The sequence below is a fragment of the Bison bison genome, unplaced genomic scaffold, assembly GCF_000754665.1.
Source record: "Bison bison bison isolate TAMUID 2011002044 unplaced genomic scaffold, Bison_UMD1.0 scf7180017864280, whole genome shotgun sequence".
NCBI classification, from domain to species: domain Eukaryota; kingdom Metazoa; phylum Chordata; class Mammalia; order Artiodactyla; family Bovidae; genus Bison; species Bison bison.
The window spans coordinates 4754559-4765678 of record NW_011494852.1 but is presented as its reverse complement, the minus strand read 5'-3'; the positions used below and the strand labels follow the sequence as shown (position 1 = coordinate 4765678).

The 11120-nt window shown below is 51.7% G+C and overlaps 1 protein-coding gene across 1 annotated transcript in view; it reads right to left on the bottom strand.

Annotated features, from left to right (window-relative positions):
• The window catches only part of WDR62 (WD repeat domain 62), a 49203-nt gene that overhangs the window by 12168 nt on the left and 25915 nt on the right, over positions 1-11120 (bottom strand). The window contains exons 12-18 of the mRNA XM_010849303.1: positions 9171-9262; positions 6929-7054; positions 3402-3469; positions 3199-3320; positions 2405-2480; positions 1006-1117; positions 682-745 (exon numbers count right to left, since the gene is read on the bottom strand). Of these exons, the coding sequence (XP_010847605.1) occupies positions 682-745; positions 1006-1117; positions 2405-2480; positions 3199-3320; positions 3402-3469; positions 6929-7054; positions 9171-9262 (660 nt within the window). The remainder of the gene's footprint in view (positions 1-681; positions 746-1005; positions 1118-2404; positions 2481-3198; positions 3321-3401; positions 3470-6928; positions 7055-9170; positions 9263-11120) is intronic.

Below are 11120 nucleotides of genomic sequence, written 5' to 3'. Positions count from 1 at the left end.
AGGAACGGTGAATACGGAAGTCATCTGACCCCGGAGCCACCTGTGTCACCATAGCCAAGACCCTACTCCCTGGCCTGGAAAACAGCTCCCATCAGCTCAGTGCAGGTCTACAGCCTGGTGGGGTCCAGGGCCCCTTGTAAACCAAGGCTGCGCTGAAGACCTCAAACACGGAAGACAGCCGTGAGGGAGGGTAGTACATCAAACAGTGACAAAAAGGACGCCCTAGGACACCAACCAGGTGCTAAGGGACTGACATATGTCATCTCATTTGACTCTCACCTACGATTCTCAAGGCAGATGGGGTCATCTCTCTCTCTTTTTTTAGCCCCACCATGCAACATGCAGGATATTAGTTCTCTGAATAGGGATTGAACCCCCTGCCCCCTGCCATGGAGCTTGAAGTCTTAACCACTGGACCACCAGGGAAGTCTCGGGCTCATCTCTCTTTCACAGAGATTCAGGTTCAGAAAGGGGAAATGGCCTGCTCAGGGTACAAGTAAGTGGCAGGTCTAGATTTGAACTCAGGGCTTGGCACACTGTCCGGCGAGAGTAAGCTGGCATGCTTTGAGTTCCAGCTGTGGGCACCGGGCTCTAGTGTCTGAGCCCTGGCTCTCCCCATAGGATAGGTCTCACCCACTCCCAGAGGGAGGCCCTGCCGGGCAGCTTCCAGGCCTTTCCCACCTGTCTCCGGACACGGTGATCAAGTGACGGCAATCATAGGTGAACTTCATGCCGGTGACAATTTCTGCAAGTAGAGCAGAGAAGCTGCATTGGTCTTTTTCATTTATTTATTTGACTGCACCGGGTCTTAGCTGCAGCATGTGGGATCTTTAATCTTCATTGTGGGATCTAGCTCCCCAACCAGGGACCGAACCCGGGCCCTCAGCATTGGGAATAGGGAGTCTTAACTACTGGACCACCAAGGAAGTCCTGCACTGGCCTTCTGAGCTAGAAGGCTGGGTGAGGGCAGGTGCGAAGGGGTCCCAAGCAGAGAGGCACACCCACCTGAATGGCCAAACATCTTGGCAACACACTCGCCTGAGTAGAAGTCAATCACTGAGATGCTTTTGTCAGAGCAGCTGGTGGCCAGGAAGGTGCCGGAGGGGTCCACGTGGACCTGCCGAGAACAGCGCCCACGTGACACTGGGGTGGCCTCCGTCTTCCCAGAGGCTGGGGTCTCAATATCACAGCCCCACTGACCAAGGACCCCCTTGTGCTGGGCGCTAGGTACGTGGACTCATCCCAAGTTAGCCTCACAACACACCCATGGTAGGTAGAAGCTCCTGTCCCCAGTTCACAGGTAAAGAAATTAACAACCATCACAATGGTATTAATGGCGGCCAGGCCCTGTGCTAAGTACTGTATGTATGTGGATTTATTTCCCCCACAGACTCCTGTGAAAGAGGCTTAAAAAAAATTTTTTTTAAATCCTAATTAAAGTTGTTACAATACTGCTTCTGTTTTATGTTTTGGTTTTTTGGCCATGAGACATGTAGGATCTTAGCTCTCTAACCAGGGATTGAACCTGCCCCCCTGCACTGGAAGGCGAAGTCTTAGCTTTTGGACCTCCAGAGAGGTTCCTCTAGAGGCTCTTTTTATTTGCATTTTAGAGATGATGAAACAGGATTGAGAGGAGATGACATTTGCCCAAGGTCACAGACAGCCCGAGGCAGAACTTTAAGAGGATCTGACTCTGGAGCGTTATAACAACTCCCCTAGTCCAGAGACTCTTGAGAAGGTTCCCACCTCATCCTGGATAACACAGGCAGGGGGGAAAATTTGAAGAGGGACCCCAGACCTCTCTGATTCTTCCCACCACACTCTGCTGCCACTCAGATGGAAACTACTTAAATGTCCTTGCTTGGGGAAAGTGAAAGAAAGTGGCTCAGTTGTGTATGACTCTTTACAACCCCATGGACTATAGAGTCCGTGGTATTCTCCAGGCCAGAACACTGGAGTGGGTAGCCGTTTCCTTCTCCAGGGGATCTTCCCAACCCAGGGATCAAACCCAGGTGTCCCACATTGCAGGAGGATTCTTTACCAGCTGAGCCACCAGGGAAGACCAAGAATACTGGAGTGGGTAGCCTATCCCTTCTCCGACGGATCTTCCCAACCCAAGAATCAAAGCAGGGTCTCCTTTTTGCAGGCAGATTATTTACCAGCTGAGCTACCAGGGACGTCCCCACTTGGGGAAGGGTTCAGTAAATAAATGTAGAGCTGCTGGGACCACTCCTGGCTCCCAAGCATCCTTAGTCAGCCAGGCCTGAGTGGATGCTGGCCAGCATGTGATCCATTGATCCCATGCCCAGGAGGACCCATATATCAGATGGCTCAACAGGGCAGGAAACAGACAGGGGTGTGTATGTGTCTGGGTGTGGTTTCAGCCAGGGCCCCAGTTCCTCACCTTCAGCAGGGACCCGTCATCACCCTGGGAGCCCTTGTAGCACTTCTTCTGCTTCCCGTTCATGGTGTTGTAGACTCTGAAAGGTGAGGGCAGGAGTGGCTAACATGGCCCCACCCACTCCTTCTTGTTCCAACCTTACCTGCTGCCCTCCTCTCCCTGGGAAGCCCCCAGTACCTCTTTTCCTTCACTGCCTGGATTGAAACCTTGTATCAGGGAATGGGACCCTGTCTCAGGCTGAGGTCATGGAGGTTATGTCTGGCACCCAATTTGAATAAGCAAATGTAGGAGATGGAGAATCTCTTTGGACATGCTCATTCCTTTATATCCTTCCCAGTCTAAGCTCAGATATCCCTTCCTGTGAGCCCTGCTTGAGCCCCAGGTGGGATGGATGTCCCCCGAAGCCTCTGGGCTCTCCTCATCCCAGCCCTGACCACTCCATGCTGTCACTATCTGTCTGTCTGTCCTCCCCTGCACTCCACGGAGGCAGGGCTGGGGACTCCCTCTCTCTTCCCCGCAGACTCTCATACTCAAGAAACGAGGTTGATGAACCATGTCAGCACCTCTTGATTACCCCACACAGGCTCCTGAGAGCCAGGGAACACACTGTTGACCTGGAGACAAGGCCTGGGTGAGCCCAGCTCCTAAGAAACACCCACTGGGTCCCTCCACTCCACCCAGCTTCTCAGGGAGTGATGGGCGGGGGAAGAAAACTCATGAGAAGACAGACCCACAAAAGCCCTGCCCAGAGACTAGCTGAGGCCAGGCCGACCGAGCCGCCCAGGGCAGCTCCTCACCTCACATTGCGGTCCTGGCAGGCCACGGCCACGTACTTCTGGGTAATGTCGATGTCCATGTCATACAAAGTAGTCTTCTCAGCCACGTGGTGGGTACGGACAAAGTGCAGTCCATCCGAGGCCTGGCAGGGCAGATGGGGTTTTCAGAGGACACCCTGGAGGAGCCCCCACATCCAGCCCCCAAGGAGGCCACTCTACTCTACCCGCTGGGCACTGCGGAAGTAGATGCTCTTGTCGGCGCCACAGCTGATCATCTGGATGTCTCTGTTGCCTGGAGGAGGAGGCCGTCATGAGGTAGGGCTGGGCCCCTCTGAGCCCAACTAGGGCTAGGGATCCTAGCTAGGGAACCCTACCATAAGGGAACTCTGCTGGGCATCACAGAGGGCTTCCTGGAGGTGGTGACAGGAGTGCTGGCAGGTGGGAGGACTCTGTAAGCTGTGAGCCATGTGCGTGAAGGGGTATGAACAGTGCAGTGGGCAAGGCAGGCCCTGCAGAGCAACAGCATACAGGGAAACAGGCCAAGGGCACCTGGAAGTGCATACAGGAAGCAGGGGCACCAGGCTTAATCTGGGATTCGGAAAAGTGAGTCAGGCCACAGAGTGGAGACGTGACTGAAGCTGGCAGCAAGAGGAGACAGGCAGGCTGCTGGGAGGCTCATGCCATCAAGAACAATCAGAGGGACTTCCCCGCTGGTCCAGTGGATAAGAATCTGCCTGCCAATGCAGGGGATGTGGGTTTGATCCCTGGTCCAGGAAGATTTCACATGCAACTAAGCCCGTGCGCCACAACTACTGACAGCCATGCGTCACAACTAGTGATGCCCATGCACGCTGGAGCCCGTGCTCCGCACCAAGGGAAGCCACCACAGTAAGAAGGCTGTGTGCCACAAGGGAGAGGAGCCACCAATTGGTACAACTAGAGAAAGCCTGCATAGCAATGAAGACCCAGCTCAGCCACAAATAAAAATATAAAAAAGAATGATCAGAATATCCGTACAGGGACTCCCTTGGCAGTCGAGTGGTTAGGACTCCACATTTCCACTGCAGGGGGCTTGGGTTCAGTCCCTGGTCAGGGAACTAAGATCTCACAAGCCACGTGGCACAGCCAAAAAAGAAAATAAATCCACACAGATCCCAGGCCAGGCCCTATGACACTTGAGCCTCCCCCTCCTGACTGTCACCAGCCACATTTTTGCAAATGTGAACCCTCAGGGGCTCAGAGTCACACAGTCCTTGTCCCAGGGTGCAGAGAGTCAGGACCGGGCCAGGGCTGATCCAGGCATCCTCTGGTTATTAAACACTGTGCTCGGAAGCCAAGCTTTCTCTCTGAGCCTCAGCTTCCTGTCTGTTCAATGAGCCAGTATCAGCCACTGCCCCGTGGAGTGGCACTGAAGCCCCTGGGATAGTACCTACCAGACAGTGGCTGCCAGCTGGTAGGTACTATCGATGTTCTTGCTTTTAGGCTCTGTCTTTATAGAAGAGGAATAATCAGAGCACAAGTACCTCACAGAGTTGTAGTGATGATGAAAAGATAGAATGAATATAAAACATGTAGAGCCTTGGTACAATGGATGCTGCTCCTTCGTGACAGGACATTTGCAAGCTCCCAGGCCTGACACTACAAGCTAAGATGTTACTCAAGTGGGAGTCACTGGTCCTAGAAGGGAGAGAGCCCTGTGTGTGGGAGGAACCCAGAGAGGGCCTGCAAGTTACTGGTAATGTTTTGTTTCCTAACCTGGGGTGGAGACTCCATGTGTTCTAACCTGGGGTGGAGACTCCATGTGTTTAGCAAGATTAGGACCAGGATCAATCAGAACAGTCTCTAGCTAAAAACAAGGGTGTGTCTAGTTCAGGCCTACCGACTGTGAACTTTGATGTGGATATTCATTGTATTATGCTGTAAACCATTCACAGATTTTCTGTTCACTTTTTGGAATATATGATTCAAAGAAAAGAGTTCAAAGACTGACATTCTTTAGCTGGGTAGCTTCAGACAGTTTCCGTTGGCTGGTGCCCAGTTACACAAATCATCAATGTTTCAAGCACAACGCCCAGGTGAGCCAGCTCAGCCAGAGCAGGGCTCACAGGAGCTGGGTTTAGGATGCCCATCCTTTCACACTACCCGGGGCTTTAACAGAGGTCCACACTGCCAGAAGGACCAACTCGTGGGTCACCCTCTTGGCCAGTCATCACCTCTCCTGGATCTAGACCGTTCATTAAAGCTAAGGTCACTGCTGGGCACAGCCCAAGATTTACTGATCTGTTCTACCTACCTCTCCCCTGTGGAATGGGGTGGTCTAAACAGTTTTTTAAGGCTGTCTGAGAAAGTTGAGCTGATCAGCATTTATTAGGACCTTACAAAGAGATGCAGGTTTGATCCCTGGGTCAGGAAGATCCCCTGCAATAGGAAATGGCAACCCACTCCAGTATACTTGCCTGGAAAATTCCAGGGACAGAGGAGCCTGGCAGGTTATAGTCCATGGGGTCGCAAAGAGTTGGACATGACTGAGCGACTGTGCATACACACACATCCACACCCACCCACCCCCACACACACACACATCACAACATAGCAAACACTGTTAACCTGTTTTTGCTCAGCTCCTAATCACCTTAGACAGAGACAGGGCAGAAAGTGGGGAAGACCAAGGGATACATTCTCAGCCACAAGATTCTATGTACAAAACTCTTCCTAGTCAAGAACATGGAGCGCAGGGACGTATTCTCTCCATAAATGGATTCTTCTTGAATATAGTTTTGAATACGTTCTTGGGTTCTGATCATTTAAACTCCTACAAGGGCCTGCTTCACCTCCTCTTGGCCAGGGATCTCCAAACTGAATCTTTTCAGTCTCGGAGGGATCCCTTCAATTGCCTGTTTGAGTGACGGCTTTGAAGGAAGACAGCCTTCTGCAAAATACTGGCTGTGTGACTCTGGCTGTCAAGTGGGGTAACTGCTGGGACAGCACAAGGGTCATCACCCAGCACGGAATTAGCCTCCAGTAATTGTCGCTGTCACCCATTTTTCTGCCAAGGTCCCCAGCACCCATCCCATCCTGGACTGGCATTCTGACTTCCTTTTGGGGCACTCGCCTAATGTCAGTTCTCCTAGATCAGAGGTGGAGGCGGGTGGGAGCTGGAGAAATAGGAGTCAGACCCAGCCTAAGAGGATACTCCAAAGCTCTGGCACTGATAACTGTCCTGGAAAGGGGTGGTGCCTCAAGTCAGTACCCGGAAAGTCAGCTCTCTATTTCTGCCAAAGTGATAGGAAGAGGGGAAGTGTCTTTCCAGCAGCATAGGAATGACTGAGACCCTGTCCACCCAAGAGAGGCACAGCCGACAGAGGGAGACAGTCTGGATAACTTAAAAAAATTCAACCTTTGGCGGACTTCCCTGGTGGTCCAGTGGTTAAGACTCTGTGCTCCCAATACAAGGGGCCCAGGTTCAATCCCTGGTCTGGGAACTAGATCCCACACTAAGAGTTCTCATGCCACAACTAAAGATCCTGAATGCTGCAACCAAGATGGAAGATCCTGAGTATCACAACTAAGACCCAGCACAGCCAACTAAATAAATAATAAATTAAAAAAAACATTCAACCTTTGGATCCAGCCGGGCTTGAATCCGATGTTGCTGCTCCCTTTTTTCTCTAAGCTGAAGGGGACTCTGCTGTTATGTGCAGCCAAAGGAGCCCACTGAATGAGGTGCAGGATGTAGAAGACAGGGACTTACCAGTGAACTTGATGGCCGTGATGGATGAGGAGTGGTCATCCAAGGTCTGCTCCAGATTGTAGTTCTTCTCCACGTTCAGCACATGGATCAGTCGGTCCCGACTGGCCGAGGCAAGCAAAGTCAGCCCTGTGGGTGAGAAGGAGGTCCTGGGTTCCCAGGGACCCACTTGATGGCTTGGCCTCTCAGACAACAGTGTGACCAAGCTTTCCTGGCCTTGTGGAAGGGGATCTCTGGTTTCCTAACTGCAGCCAACTTGCCCCAGACCCTGGCATTCTACATCCCTCACCACTGGGTCGCGCAGGATGAATCTTGATGTACACAAGGACACTCCTCCACCTGTGTCCACACCAGACACTTCAGCAAAGCCCAGTATGCCTTCCTCCCCAGTCCAGCTACTGGCAGCCATGGGAGGCCCTGCCAACTTCTCAACCTCTCCTAAACTCCACCCACCTCCTCACTCTCTGCACTCTGGCTGCATGAGCCTCACGTAGACATTGGACCTTCGTGCTGGCCCCCTCAAATGGTGCCTACCCTGGGCACCTGCTAGGTCTAAGGCCTGACACGTGATCTGAGGTGGAGGGGAGCTCGGGAGAGGTGTACTGGATGAAAAGAAATGCAGAGGAAATTTGGCAGAACAGAGTATGGGAGAAGGAAGGAGAAAAGAAGAGCATGGGAAAGAATATTAACCTCATCAGTATATAACTTCACCAACATTATATTCCTGCCAAAAAGGTATCATCAGAATCAAAACATGAGGGTAACAAACAAATCCAAACGGAAGGAAATTCTGTAAGATGACTGGTCTGTATTCTGCAGAAAGACAAAGTCATGAAGAGAAACTAGATAAGGCTGTAGAAATAAGCCTCGCGTCAGCACCAGAACAAAGATGACAAAAGAACCACGACAACTAAAGGGTGAACCTGGACTGGAAAGACAAAGGCTGCCGAAGACGACTGGGAAAACCGGCAAGATGGGAACGAGGACTCAAGATAGGGCCGCTCTGGTGAGTCCGTGGCTAAGAATCTGCCTTCCAACGCAGGGAACAAGGGTTCGATTCCTTCCAATGCAGGGAACAAGGGTCGAGGAGCTAAGATCCTACATGCCTTGAGCGCCACAACTAGAGAAGCAACTAGAGAAACCAGTGCTCTACAGCAAAGACCAAGCACGGCTAAAAGAAAAAAAAGCCCAAGAGAGATGACAGATTTGATAAGATGTGCATTGGGTAAGTGCACTGTGGTCGGGTAAACAGAGGTTCCCATTGCTAGGAAATGCTCACAGAAGCATTTCAGAGTGAAAGGACAGCATGCCTTCCTCTCAAGTAGTTTTAACTTCCTCTCAAGTGGTTTAGCAAAAGAAAAAAAAACAGGGCTTCCCTGGTGGCTCAGTGGTAAAGAACCTGGCTGCCAATGCAAGAGACACGGGTTCGATCCCTGGTCTGAGGAGATCCTGCATGCTATGGAGCAACTAACCCCGTGCACTGCAACTTCTGCGCCCTTGCTCCAGAGCTTGGGAGCCGCGACTACTGAGCCCATGTGCCGCAACTACTGAAGTCCACACACCCGAGAGCCCGTGCTCTGAAACAAGGGAAGCCACTGCAACGAAAAGCCCATGTACCACAACGAGAGAGCAGCCCCCTTCACCAAAACTAGAGAAAAGCTCAAGCAGCAATGAAGACCCAGCACAACCAAAAGTAAATAAATAAAATTATTTTTTTAAAAAGAAAAAAAATTATATACATGGTATTATTTTATTATGAATGTGTATATACACACACATGCACAAATTGAGAGAAAAGGACAGAGGGGAAGCAGATAATGTCATATGTATATTCATAGGGTTAGACAGGATTTAAAGAAAAAACCTGGGGAGTTGTGAAGAATCTACAGGTGTTCATGATAATATTCTTGTAAATTTTCTATAAGCATCAAATTTTTTCAAAAGAATATGTTTGACGACTGATCCATCTTTTCCAGCAGAGAAGGAGCTCATCCATCCATTTACTCATTAACCTTGACCTCTTTAGCCTGAGCACTGTGTGGGGTGCTGGGGACCAGGGTAAGCAGGTCAAGTCCTGCCTGCTGGGTCTTGCTTTCAGGAGTCCCAGCCACCCTGATCCCAGGGCCTGGCAACAGGAATTCTTATTAAATGCAGGAGCCCTAGCTGTCATTCACAGTCCCACCAGACACCAACTACCCGTCCCGGTGGCTCTGCCAGGCAGGCCGTGCCCCCACCATAGGCTCACCTGTCTCTGGCTTAGAGTACTCCAGGCACAGCACCTCAGCATCGTGGGCCTCCACCTTGACCAGCTCGTCCATGAAGTGCAGCTCGTGGATCCTGGGAGACACACACTGCCTGCTGTACCCTGTCCACTGCCCCCAGCCCTCAGCCCCAGGTGCTCTGCTACTAGAAAAGGTCAGAGCAGCCATGGGGGGACATAGAGAATACCCTGCCCTGGCCAACTGACTACAGGTGGCTGACCATTCTCGGCACCCAGAAAGCTCCCAAGCCTGGGAGCACCTCAGCAGGCACCCCGCCCCTTGTGGTTCCATGGGTTAACACCTAGGATGGTCCCTCGGGGAACAAGGGTTATGCTATGCTATGCTAAGTCACTTCAGTCATGTCCGACTCTGTGCGACCCCATAGACAGCAGCCCACCAGGCTCCCCCGTCCCTGGGATTCTCCAGGCAAGAACACTGGAGTGGGTTGCCATTTCCCTCTCCAATGCATGAAAGTGAAAAGTGAAAGTGAAGTCGCTCAGTCGTGTCCAACCCACAGCGACCCCATGGACTGCAGCCTAACAGGCTCCTTCGTCCATGGGATTTTCCAAGCAAGCGTACTGGAGTGGGGTGCCATTGCCTTCTCTGGAACAAGGGTTAGGGGAGGGCTATTATTAGAGGTGATCACTGGAGGTGGGGCAGGGGTCAGAGGTCATACTCAAAGACAGGCCCTATGGGTGGGAACATTTTTGTTGTTTGTTTTGCTTTTGATTTTTGGCCACACTGTGTGGCTTGTGGAATCTTAGTTACCTGACCAGGGATCAAAACTGGGCCTTTGGCAGTGAGAGCACGGAGTCCAAACCACTGGACTGCCATGGAAGTCCCAGGTGGGAACATTTAAAATATATATATTTATTAATTTCGGTGTGCCTGGTCTTACTTGTGGCACACAAACTGTTAGCTGTAGATGTAGGATCCAGTTCTCTGACTAGGGACTAAACCCAAGTCCCCTGCATTGGAAGAGCAGAGTCTTAGCCACTGGCCCACCAGAGAAGTTCCCCAGGTGGGACCATTTGATTCTAATTTTTTTGGCCACACCCCAGGGCTTGCAGGATCGTAGTTCCCTGACCAGGGATTGAACCCAGGCCCTTGGGTTCTGAAAGCCTGGTCCTAACCACTGGACTGCCAGGGAACTCCCTCTCATTCTTAAAGGGTCTCAAATCCAGACTTTCCGCATATTCTTGCCAAATGAAATCAGACAACAGGTCATCCATGACTGAAGTAAGAAATGGTTATCCCAGCTCCTCCATCCTCCACCTGTGTGATCGCAGCCTGGCCACTCGGACCCTCTTTCCTCAGCAAATCCATCTGAAAGTGGTGCGAACAACAGCACTGACACCAGAGGGTCGCTGAGAGGATTAAATCATTCGATACCATGGTGCTCAGGCCAGCGGCCGGCCTGGGAGAAGACCGTGATGCCTGTTAGCTCTCCTTACTGTTCTCCACCATTCACACCAGGATGCTGTCAACCGGAGCAGTCCCCCGACCTGCGTGGTTTGCCTCATCAGTGACTGACACCAAAACAGCTGCTAACGTTTAAAAACCATAGAATTTCACAGAAAAAAATCCGCACAGAAAGTTTTTTTCTGTTGTTCCTGGATGACGGGAATCTGTGCCGACGTGGGCTGTCTGCCGGTGCTGTGTGGCGGCTGCCCCGTCATGGCCACATGGTCTCCAGTGCCCCTGGTCCCTCCCATCCCGCCAGAGACCCAGCACCCAGGCTGTCACTGCTGCACCCTCTCACGTTACACCTGATTCCTATGACAGGGCTCATGTTCTGTCAGCACCTACTGGGCCTGTCACATCCTGAAAAACCTCTGCAGGGTGGTGAACAGCCTGAGCCCTCAGATGTCCCATCCTCCGGCCCCTCTCCTAGCACCCCAGCTCCAGCTGGCATCTTCTCTGAGGGTTCAGCA